Here is a 12562-nt window from a genome sequence, read left to right as displayed (position 1 = left end):
TGTTGCAGCATTTCCCATGGTCACCTGATTGGCAACGGATTCATATTTATGACCATTGCAGTGCCCTGGGGGAGTCGTGTGTTCCCCTTTTGCGATCTTCTGAAGAGCAAAATCAATGGGGAAGCCAGATTTACTTAACAACCATGATACTCACTTAACAACCATAGCGATTCACTTAACAACGGTGGCTGGTAAGTTCATAAAAATGGGGGAAATTCACTTAATCAATGTCTCGTGTAGGAACAGAAATCTGGGGCTCAGTCGTGGCCGTAAGTCGAGGGTTACCTAGAATTGAATAGCCAAGGTGCAGATAGAGTAGGCTTCACGAGTGGAACAAGAAAGGTGATAAAATGGGGGGAAAGTCGCTTAATAAATGTGCTACTTGGCAACAAACATTTGGGACTCAATTGTGGTCATAGGTCAAGATCAGGGGTCGGCAACTTGTGGCTCTAGAGCCGCATGTGACTTTTTCATCCCTCTGCTGCGGCTCCCTGTCGCCGATCGGCATCACAGTTTATAGGGCTTTCAGTTAGGACAGTTAGAGGGGGGAAAATGCCGCACTAGGAGAACACTCTATGGTAGGGGAACCAGACTTCCGGTTGGCCCCAGAATTGAACTGGGGGCTTCCGGTTAGAACCTTTGTGGCTCTTTGACCCCTGGTCAAGGCCTACCTGCACATCCCTTACCTTTATAGTCCAAGAAACTAGGGTGTCTCTTCTGAGATTCTTCTCACGCCCCTTTTCTTTCTATGGGCTCACCCGCCTCTTATCTCAACATTGGAGATCCTGATCACGGAATAAACAAGTGCAGGGCAGAATCCAAACCCTGCTGGAAAATCTACGATGGCCTCAATCCATCCGCTCCTTTTCTGGCGTATTCAGGTCTTCCTCAGTGAATTCCTTGTAAATCTCTTTAATTCTGAGCGCGGAAAAGTTCCCGAAGAAGGTTTTGGTGGCCGCCTGGATTGGAATTCGGCACTAAAGTAGCTTTCCCAGGTTGAAGGAGCGGCTTATATTCCTGACGTACTTTTAAAATCCAGTCTCTGTTTTCTCAACGTGTAAAATGATGCTGCCTTTCCCGCCTACATACAGGTAGTCCTCGTCTTATAACCCCAAATTGAGCTTATAATTTCCTTTGCTAAGCGAGACATTCGTCAAGTGAGTTTTGCCCCGTTTTACTAGGCAGCCCTCCGAAGCTCCATTTTCTGCGGTAGAGGGTTGCAGGAGGCTGTCGCAGCCGAAAATGGAGCTCGTGAGCCAGTATGGGTTCTGGGTCTCGGTGCAACAGGGGCCCGGCGTCCACCACATGAACGTGTGCAGGACACGCATGCGTACTTTCCATGTGCGACGCTCTGTGGCACCTCCGCGACACTCCAGCTGCTCAGCGGAGCGTCGCGCAGATGCCGTATGCTCCATGCGCATAAGCCCTGAAGAGCTCAAATACAGGTAAGGACAGTGGGCGGGCTGGCCCTCTGGAGCACCGTACCAGAATGATACCCAGTGCTCCCGGAAGGCACCGATACGCCCGTGCCGAGGCATACCAGTTGTAACCCACCATTGTTGCGAGCCCATATTCGCTGGCAGAGTGCTTTGGCCACCACAGGCGCCCCTGACACAAGTGATGTTGACTGGCCACTACCACCCTGGCCACCCGCTCCCAGCCCTCTGAGGTCAAAACTACCACTTCGCTTGTGCACGCAATGCTTCTGTGCAGAAGCGCAGGGCATGTGGGTGGAGCTTCCCGCCACTACCGGTTCGCCCGATCCGGGCCAAACCGGGAGCAACCCACCTCTGCTGATGTGGCCTTCAATGAAATCGAGTTTTGACACCCCTGCACTAAACGAATTGTTGTAAGTTGAGGACTTCCGGTATTCAGCCCCGTCCTGCTCTCTTGTGTTCCAGATTGAGAAGAAACAGTTCAACCTTCCCAAGACGCTCTCTGCGCCTCCTGTAGCGAGCACCGCTTGTCATTCCTTCAACCGAGAGGTGCATCTCCATTGTGAGCTTTCTCCTGGGTACTACCTGGTCATTCCCAGCACTTTCCTGAATAATACGGAAGGGAATTTCCTGCTCCGGGTTTTCTCCAGCGGAAGAATTTCTCTCAGGTACCTCCTGTTCTGACCTAGCCTTCACCAAATCCCGAGGCAGACTCCTTGTCCTGACAAAAAACCCTTTTTATTAAGCAAATGTGAATTTCTCTCATTCGCATCGAGCAGAGTCCCGGCAAACAGTCTTTCAAGGGTGAATTGACAACCACAGACCTTATCAGGCTTGGAGAGCTGCCAGGCCGATATCTTCCAAACGCAACACTTTACAAGAAAATACCGTATTTTTCAGAGTATAAGACGCACCTTTTTCCCTCAAAAAAGAGGGCGAAAATCTGGGTGCATCTTATACACTGAATAAAGCATTTTTGGCCTACCGAAACCCCGTCCCCTTTGTAAAAATGGCCGTGCATAGCCTTTAGGAGGCCTGCAAAGTGCTCCTGGGGGCTGGGGAGGGCAAAAATGAACAAGAAGATGGCTGTTTTTGCTCTTTTTTTGCCTCCCCCAGCACCCCAGGAGTACTCTATAAGTCTCCCAAAGCTCTGCATACCCCCTCCCCCCCCTTTTTTTTGCAAAAAACGAGGCATACAGAGGGTTTGGGAGACCTGCAGAGTGCAAAACCTTTTTAAAAAAAATTACCTCTACAAAATCATGGTGCATTTTATAATCCAGTGCATTTTATAGTCCAAAAAATACGGTACTTGGCAAGGAGTCTCTGAGAGTCACGAACAAATCTTCACCACTAATGAAGCGAACTAATTGTCTCCTGCAAACTCCACTCCGCTTTCGCTGCTCTTTATTTCCTCTGGGAGGGGCCATTCATTGTCCACCTGTGGCCTTACTCCCAAGTCGCCCCTGTTCCTTAGCTGCTCCCTTTGTCTGGCAACTCTGCGCATGCGCACACTGGGAACAGGCTCCAGCTGTTCTTCTGCCTCACTGCTGTCTGACTGACAACAGCTGATAACTGTCAGACGGCCCTGGCCCCCTCTCTGCCTCCGACACAGAGCCCTCATCAGAGCCCTCCCGAGACTCCAGGACTGGCCCATCTTCCTCCCCAACCTCCTCACTTGTCTTGAGTTTGACACCTTGCGAGTTTACCAGACAAATGGCATATAGGAGACAAAGCTGTTACAGAGTCCTGCTAGAAATACTTCAAAAAAACAAATGGATATACGTCACATTTTTCATCGCCGTTTTGGTAACTTTGAATGGCCGCTAAATGAACTGTTATAAGTCAAGGACTTCGCTATATTAAAATTTTAATTAAAAAAAGGGTTTCAAAAAGGGGCGTGAGTGATGAGAAGCCACATGGTAGGTAATTTTTTTTTCTTCCTTCTCTCTTTTCTGCCTCCCCGTCTCCTCGGTCTCTTGCAAGTGAAATCAAACTGCCTTTGCTGGATAACACCATTCACGAAGCCTTCCCGAGAGGCGAGTGGGAGACGGCTCAGCTGGAGGGATCGTGGAAGAAAGGCCACAACGCCGGAGGCAGCCGCAACTTCCCCTCGTTCCACACCAATCCCTGCTTCCCTTTGTCAGTTCCCACCGGGTTTGGACAGAGAAGCATCAAGGTGGCCCTCCGTCAACACTGCCCAGATAACAAGTGCCGTCCCATTGGCTTTCATATCTTCCAGGTAATATTGAGATTCTGTTGTGGCCTGTTGGTCACGGCCTCTCCGGCAGCCGATGTCAGGTTTCCGAAAGATGCCCTAATTGATTCATGAGCCTCAAGCCAAATTTCAAAAGAAAACCAGTAACTTATTAGGAGCTCCATTTTGGCAATATCGTATTGCAGTCAGATCTAAGCCTCATTTGAATTATAGCTGAACTTTACCCCTGTTCCTTCCCTCTCCTCAGTCTGCGTCATGAATCACATTTCCCAATGAGGTGCACCCCTCCCAAGCCTGCTGTAGTAATCTGAGATCCGACTCTAGCTGAAGGTATGCGTGGAATGTGCTTCCCCCCTTTCCTCATCATGGCAACTTTATGAGTTGACAGCCGAATCAGAGGAGGCGGCGGCGTAGGAGTCAGGGTCAGCGAGGGGGAAGAAGGAATGGAGCTGGCAGAGAGAGACAGAGATAGAGGTGGCTCCTGGGGCGTCCATCAGCCCTCAGAGGGAGAGTCAAGAGCCCCCAGGTCTGGAGGTAGCTGATGAGGAAGAGGAGGAACAGCTGGGTCCAGTCCCTGGCACGTGGATGCGCAGAAGGCAGAGGAGAGGAGAGCAGTGGAAATCTATGGGCCGGTCCTTGGGATGGAAGAGCCAATCTGCTAGCGAAACCCCACCATATCTCGGGATAAAAGGCAGGGGCGGAGAGGAATAGGTCTGGCAAACAACTATTCATCTCCCTGCTGGACAGACTTGTTAGCCTGTGGAGAGAGAGAAACTTTTTGTCGGGGCTGCAGGCCCTCCTAAGAAAGGAATCATTGTGGGTTTGCCATGTGTGGGGAGCTGGGTCAGAACAGGTTCGCCATTGCTGATTGAATTCCACCCGTGTCTCTCAACCTGGGTCGCTTGAAGGGGTCAGGAACTTCAACTCCCAGAATTCCTTAGCTAGCATGCCTGCTTTCGTCATCAAGAAGCGCCGGTGGCTAAGCCTCGAAATGTTGATCCCATCACCGTGGAGATGCTGCAGTGGACTCCTGTGTGGGAAACGGTCCCGAGTCACTTTTTTGCAGGGCCGTCAGAGGGAGAGAATCAAGATCACGTGAAGGGTTAATACCACTTTATAAGGCCTTGGTAAGGCCACACTTGGAATCCTGCATTCAGTTTTGGTCGCCACGATGTAAAAAAGATGTGGAGACTCTAGAAAGAGTGCAGAGAAGAGCAACGAAGATTATTAGGGGACTGGAGACTAAAACATACAAAGAATGGTTGCAGGAACTGGGGATGTCTAGTTGAATGAAAAGAAGGACTAGGGGAGACATGATAGCAGTCTTCCAATATCTCAGGGGTTGCCACAAAGAAGAGGGAGTGAAACTATTTTCCAAAGCACCTCAGGGTAGAAGAAGAAGCAATGGGTGGAAACTAATCAAGGAGAGAAGCAACTTAGAACTGAGGAGAAATTTCCTGAGAGTTAGAACAATTAATCAGTGGAACAGAAGTTGCCTCCAGAAGTTGTGAATGCTCCAACACTGGAAGTCTATAAGAAGATGTTGGATAACCATTTGCCTGAAATGGTATAGGGTTTCCTGCTAAGCAAGGGGCTGGACTAGAAGACCTCCAAGGTCCCTTCCAACTCAGTTATTCTAAATTCTACATTTCTCAGTGTTTCAATTGTTGCAGCTCTGACTGACTCCTCTGGTAGTCCTCCTCCTCCTCCTCCTCCTCCTCCTCCTCCTCCTCCTCCTCCTCCTCCTCCTCCTCCTCTTCTCCTTCTCCTTCTCTTTCTTTTTCTTTTTCCTTCACTGGTTCCAAGCTTTGGGCATTGATCAATTTGTCAATTGTGTCTCCTAAAATACATTCAGATAGGTTAGTCTCTGTGTATCCTTAAGGTATAAGTCAAGTATGAAGTCAAGAAGCAACAGGTGGAAATTAATCAAGGAGAGAAGCAACCTAGAACTGAGGAGAAATTTCCTGACAGTGAGAACAATTAATCAGTGGAACAGAAGTTGCCTCCAGAAGTTGTGAATGCCCCACCACTGGAAGTCTTTAAGAAGATGTTGGATAGCCATTTGTCTGAAACGGTATAGGGTTTCCTGCCTAGGCAGGGGGTTGGACTAGAAGACCTCCAAGGTCCCTTCCAACTCTGCTATTGTATTGTATTACGTAAAATGTAATTATAGAGAAGGCTTTGTTATTTCTCCTCAGGTTCCCAGTGACAACAACCATGTGAAAATGTCTTCCACGGCTTTCCTGCAGTTGGAGCCGGTGATCAGTTGTGTGCCTCATTGCTACTCTCAGGAAATCAGCCAGACATGTCGGCTGCCTTCAGGAAATTACGCCATTGTCCCGTCAACATACTTGCCTGACACGGAGGGCAGCTTCACGCTGATTGTAGCAAGGAAGATAGACAGGTGAGAAGGAAACACCGTATTTTTCGGACTATAAGACGGAGTATAAAACACACCCAAGATTTAGAAGAGGAAAACAAGAAAAAAAAAGTATTTTTCAGAGTATAAGATGCACCGGAGGATAAGACGCACCAAGGTTTTGAAGAGGAATTTTTTTTCTTTAAAAAGTGTTTTTGCACTCTGCAAACCTCCCAAAAACTGTCCATTTTTTGCAAAAACGGGCCCGTTATTTTTTAAAGGCATGAATAGCCCTTAGGAGGCTTGTAGAGTATTCCCGGGGGGGCGGGGGGCAGAGGGGGATGAGCAAAAAACGGCCCCATTGTTTGTTAAAAAAAGGGCATTGGGAAGCTTATAGAGTGCTCCTGGGGGCTGGGGGGGAGGGGAGAAATTGTGCAAAAATTGACCCATTTTTTTGCTCATTTCTGCCCTCCCCCAGGAGCACTCTGGAAGCCTCCTAAAGGCTATGCATGGCCATTTTGGTGAAGGGGGCGGGGTTTCGGGAGGCAAAAAATGCTGTATTCAGTGTATAAGATGCACCCTGATTTTCAGCCTGTTTTTTGAGGGGAAAAGGTGCGTCTTATACTTCAAGAAATATGGTAGTTTTTGCCTTCCCCAGCCCCCAGGAGCACTCTGCAAGCCTCCCAAACCCTCTGCGCATCTCAAAAGGGCCCGTTTTTAGCTGAATTAGGATGCATGGGGCGGGGTTTCGGGAGGCCAAAAATAGCTGTATTTGGTGTATAAGACACACTGACATTTCCACCCTCTTTTAGAGGGGGAAAAGTGTGTCTTATACTCCGAAAAGCAAGGGTACTTTATAGCCACTCCGCCATCCAGCCTATTTCAATCATATGTGACAGCAACTGAATGAGAATTTAGGAGGATTTTAATTCCATTTTTTTCCTGGAGCACACCGTGTTCTTCGAAAGCCATTCTAGATCAGAGTTGGTCAGCCTTGGAATCTTTAATGTGCATGGACTTCCAGCTCTCAGAATTCCCCAACCAGGAGGCAGATAGGAAAAAGATCCCATTTGATCCCACCCCTGAATAGGAGATGGGACTTGATGACCTCACTGGGCCTTTTCAACTCTCAGCTGTGGGGTTTGTCATAATCCCCCAATTGTACTTGATGGATGGATGGAAGAGAGGAATGGAGGAAAGGGAGGGGGGAGGAAAGAAGGGAGGAAAGGAGGAGATGGAGGAAAGGAAGAGATAGAGGGAAAGGAGGGAGGGAAGGAGAAGGTGGATGAAAGGAAGAGACAGAAGAAGGGAGGGAGGGAAGGAAGGAAGGAAAGGAGGAGGTGGAGGAAAGGAAGATGGAGGGGAGGAAAGGAAGGAAAGAAAGGAGGAGATGGAGGAAAGAAAGAAGGAAGGGAGGAAAGGAAGGGAAGGAAGAGATGGAGGAAAGGAAGAGACAGAGGAAGGAAAGGAAGGAAAGGTGGAGATGGAGGAAAGAAAGGATAGAGGGGAGGAAGGAAAGGAAGAGACAAAGGAAAGGGGGAAGGAAGGAAGGAAGGAGAGAGGGAGGAATGGATGGAAGGAAAGAGTGAGTGGATGAATGGATGGATGGTTGGTTGGTTGGTTGGATGCATGGGAGGAAGCAAGGAACGAAAGTGGATGGAAGGAAGGAAGGAAAAGGAAGGATGGAGAGGGACGAAAGGAAGACAGACCATGGGCAATGACATTCTAAGAGATCATCTTTAGTTCTCCTAAAACCTCCCCACTTTCTGCATTTGATTTCGGAACGTGGGAGATTTTCCGACATGTTCTGCTGTGGGATGATCCGAGGTTCTTTTTCTGCTGCTAGTAATGAGGAAAAAGCCAGAAGGTCTTGAGAATTCTCCGTGACGGGCCCCCCTCTGCAGTTCGGCCTCTTCTAATAAGGTTGTGTTTGCTTTTCTACAGGAAGAGCATTTGGAGCAAGGAGACCTTGGGACAAAGGCTGCAAGAGGTGAGCTCTTCCTCTCTTTGGGATTTAGCAATGTACGGTTCCACCCCGCTCCATGTTGTCCTTCCAAAGAAAACAACGCAGCACGAAGTAACCAAAAACTCATCGACCAAGGAGGAAAAAAATGGAAAAACGGCAAAGATCAGAATCGTAGTGGGTGGAAAAAGGAAACGACGGACATGTCAAGAGGGGTGCAGCCAGTGGTGAAATTCAATTTTTTTTACTATTGGTTCTGTGGGCATGGCAAGGGAAGGATACTGTAAAATCACAATTTCCTCCCCACTCCAGGGGAAGGATATTGCAAAATCCCCATTCCCTCCCCACTCCAGGGGAAGAATACTGCAAAATCCCCATTCCCTCCCCACTCCAGGGGAAGGATACTGCAAAATCCCCATTCCCTCCCCACTCCAGGGGAAGGATACTGCAAAATCTCCCTTTCCACCCCACTCCAGGGGAAGAATACTGCAAAATCTCCATTCCCTCCCCACTCCAGGGGAAGGATACTGCAAAATCCCTATTCCCTCCCTACTCCAGGGGAAGGATACTGCAAAATCCCCATTCCCTCCCCACTCCAGGGGAAGGATACTGCAAAATATCTATTCCCTCCCCACTCCAGGGGAAGGATACTGCAAAATCCCTATTCCCTCCCCACTCCAGGGGAAGGATACTGCAAAATCCCTATTCCCTCCCCACTCCAGGGGAAGGATACTGCAAAATCCCCATTCCCTCCCCACTCCAGGGGAAGGATACTGCAAAATCCCCATTCCCTCCCCACTCCAGGGGAAGGATACTGCAAAATATCTATTCCCTCCCCACTCCAGGGGAAGGATATTGCAAAATCCCTATTCCCTCCCTACTCCAGGGGAAGGATACTGCAAAATCCCCATTCCCTCCCCACTCCAGGGGAAGGATACTGCAAAATATCTATTCCCTCCCCACTCCAGGGGAAGGATACTGCAAAATCCCTATTCCCTCCCCACTCCAGGGGAAGGATACTGCAAAATCCCTATTCCCTCCCCACTCCAGGGGAAGGATACTGCAAAATCCCCATTCCCTCCCCACTCCAGGGGAAGGATATTGCAAAATCCCCATTCCCTCCCCACTCCAGGGGAAGAATACTGCAAAATCCCCATTCCCTCCCCACTCCAGGGGAAGAATACTGCAAAATCCCCATTCCCTCCCCACTCCAGGGGAAGGATACTGCAAAATCCCCATTCCCTCCCCACTCCAGGGGAAGGATACTGCAAAATCCCCATTCCCTCCCCACTCCAGGGGAAGGATACTGCAAAATCTCCCTTTCCACCCCACTCTGGGACCAGCCAAAGGTGGCATTTGCCAGTTTTCCGAACTACTCAGAATTTCCGCTACCGGTTCTCCAGAACCTGCTGAATTTCACCCCTGGGTGCAGCCGTATTGCCACCGTGTTAAAAACTGTAAGAGAAGAATAGTTTAAATTGTTTCTAGCTGTTGCTGCTTTTAAGGCTCTCCCAAGAAATGTGACATTTCCACTAGGCTAAAACTCTGTCACACTTGAATCTGTCTGTATAGGGACTAGAACTCACTGTCTCCTGGCGATAGGCCCAAAGTCACCCAGCTGGTTTTCATGCTTAAGGTGCGACTGGAACTCACAGTCTTCTGTTGATCCGCCCAAAGTCACCAGCCAGCTTTCATGCCTAAGGCTTGACTAGAACTCACCGTCTCCTGGTGTTTGACACAAAGTCACCCAGCCAGCTTTCATGCTTAAAGTGGGACTAAAACTCACCATCTGGTGATTGGCCCAAAATCACCAGCCGGCTTTCACATCTAAAGCGGTACTAGAACTCATAGTCTCCTGGTTTCTAGACCAGCCCTACTATATCCATCCGGAGGTCTCATATGCCTCATTTTCACACTCTGCTGAACCATAAGCCAACTTAATAAGCCAACAAAGCATGAGGATCTGAGATTGACATGCTGGCTCTCTCCATCTTTTAATTTTTATATATTTTTCTACCTGGTTATTTTTACTTGTAAACTACTCCGAGTCACTTACCGTATTTTTCAGACTATATGACACACTCCCCACCCCCAATTGTGGGTGGAAATGTTGTGCGTTTTATAGAGCGAATGTTGCGGTGGGCGGGAGGAGGGTTGGTGCAGTGGCATTCACCGCCGCCTGTCATTGCTGCTGGTGTTTGCCGCTACCGGGGGAACACTGGAGCCTTAGCTGCTGAGCAGCTGATTGGTGGTTGGATCGGCCTCCCAGAATACCACCAATCAGCTCTTCTAGGAGGCGGGGATCACCGCTGCTGATTATTGCCACTGCCGTTCGCCTCCATTCGGCGGCAGCGATTGTCAGTGAACGGTGATGGCAGCGATCGGCAGCAGCAGTAGTGGTGAACAGTGGCAGTGAACGGCTGCAGTGGCGAGCAGTGGTGGTGGTGGCAAACAGCAGCGGTAGTGAACAACAGCAGCGAATGACGTCGTCGTCAAATGGCAGTGGTGGCAATTGCCGCTGCCTAGAACAGCTGATTGGTGGTATTCTGAGAGGCTGATCCAACCGCCAGTCAGCTGTTCGGCAGCGAAGGCTCCAGTGTTCCCCGGCGGCGGCAGCAGCTCAGTTCAGTTGACCAGTAGTGGGTGCAACGGAGTGGATCCCTGACGAGCCATGTGCGCGGGCTGTGATGACATGCTGAAGCTGACCAGGCTGTTTGCTGTTTGCTGCAAGGATGCCAGCCAGATGAATACCGGATGGATGCTGGGATGGAGAGGCAGATTTTTTTCTTGTTTTCTTCCTCTAAAGCTAACGTGTGTCTTATAGTGCAAAAAATACAGTATATAGTGAGACAGGAGATGTAAAAATTCAGTTAACACCCCAACTATAGAACGAGTAAATCGTGATGTCTGGTCACTTCTAAGGGGCCACAATCCTGATGTAATTTTTCCAAACTATTCTGCCTTTAAGTGCCTCCTGTTATATAAATCCACTAATTTCTCCCCTGGCCGCAGTAAATTTTAAAAGTTCCCCTTTCTGCTCCTCTTTTCTGAACATTCCTCTGGCTTCTCTTTCACTCTTCCAATCTCTTTTTTTTTTCATTGAAAAAGCCATAAAATAGGCTTTTTTAATTTACGAGCTTATGAGTTTATGAGCAAGATGAGAAGGTTTGTTTTATTGGGCCGGCTAAAACTTCCAAAGAAATGCGGGTGGAGGGGGAAGCGGGTGATGGAAAGGGAGGCACAAAGCATTCCCCATCATTGTGAATTCTTTCTTAGAATCGTAGAAAGTAAAGATTAAAGGGACCTTGAGATCCTCTAGTCCAGCTCCTGGGAATTTACTATAGCAGTTTTATTTTGCTTTTTGACTTTGGGGTAGATTTACATTGCCCCTGCCCCCCCCCCCAAAAAAAAACCCAGGCCAAGACGTTCCTACAGTATGCCCCAATACAGGTAGTCCTCAATTTACAACCATTCGTTTAGTGTTTGAAGTCACGGTGAAAATAAGCGACTGTTTGTTCTGACCTAAGCTTCCCAAAAGCATGAAGCTGACTCCTCATCCTGATAAAACCCCCTTTTATTTAGTTTAAAGCGAATTCCTCTCCAGCAAAGTCCCGGCCAACAGTCTTTCAAGAGATGTCACAACTACAGACCTTGATCAGGCTTGGAGAGCTGCCAGGCCGATATCTTCCAAATGCCACGCTGTAGCAGCAATTCCTTGGCAAGAAGTCATGAACAGTTCTTCACCCTAATGAATTGAACTCATTGTCTCCTGCAAACTCCCCTCCCCTTTTGCTCCTCTTTATTCCCTATGGGGGAGGGGCCATTCACTGTCCACCTATAGCTTTACTCCCGAGTCGCCCCTTGTTCCTTAGCTGTTCCCTTCTCCTGGCAGCCCTGCGCATGCGCACACTGGGAACAGGCTCCAGCCGTTCTTCTGTCCCACTGATTATTGAGTCTGTCATATGCACCTCCATAACTGTCTGGTTTGGCTCTGCAACCCAATGAGACAGACAGAGACTTCAGAGGAGAATCAGAACTGCAGAAAAAACAATTACTGCCGACCTGCCTTCCATTGAGGACCTGGACACTGAACGAGTCAAAAAGAGGGCCGTGAAAATATCTACAGACCCTTCGCATCCTGGACATAAATTGTTTCAACTCCTACCCTCAAAACAACACTATAGAGCATTGCACACCAGAACAACTAGACACAAGGACAGATTTTCTCCTATGTAAAGTGTATTATTATCATTAATAGTGTGCTAAAATATACAATACAATATAATAGCAGAGTTGGAAGGGACCTTGGAGGTCTTCTAGTCCAACCCCGTGCCTAGACAGGAAACCCTATACCGTTTCAGACAAAATGGTTATCCAACATCTTCTTAAAGACCTCCAGTGTTGGGGCATTCACAACTTCTGGAGGCAACTTCTGTCCAATGATTAATTGTTCTAACTGTCAGGAAATTTCTCCTCAGTTCTAAGTTGCTTCTCTCCTTGATTAGTTTCCACCCATTGCTTCTTGTTCTGCCCTCAGGTGCCTTGGAGAATAGTTTGACTCCCTCTTCTTTGGGGCAACCCCTGAGATA

General features: G+C 48.6%; 1 protein-coding gene across 2 annotated transcripts in view; it reads left to right on the top strand.

Moving 5' to 3' along the window:
* The window catches only part of CAPN10 (calpain 10), a 38074-nt gene that overhangs the window by 20866 nt on the left and 4646 nt on the right, over positions 1-12562 (top strand). For both annotated transcript variants that reach the window (XM_081956060.1, XM_081956061.1), the window contains exons 10-13: positions 1902-2104; positions 3420-3675; positions 5850-6055; positions 7955-8000. In XM_081956060.1, coding sequence (XP_081812186.1) covers positions 1902-2104; positions 3420-3675; positions 5850-6055; positions 7955-8000 — 711 coding nt within the window. The remainder of the gene's footprint in view (positions 1-1901; positions 2105-3419; positions 3676-5849; positions 6056-7954; positions 8001-12562) is intronic.

The sequence above is a fragment of the Natrix helvetica genome (assembly GCF_964273705.1).
Source record: "Natrix helvetica genome assembly, chromosome: 5".
Lineage (NCBI taxonomy): Eukaryota > Metazoa > Chordata > Lepidosauria > Squamata > Natricidae > Natrix > Natrix helvetica.
The sequence above is the reverse complement of the archived record's forward strand: the minus strand, read 5'-3'. Positions and strand labels throughout refer to the sequence as shown.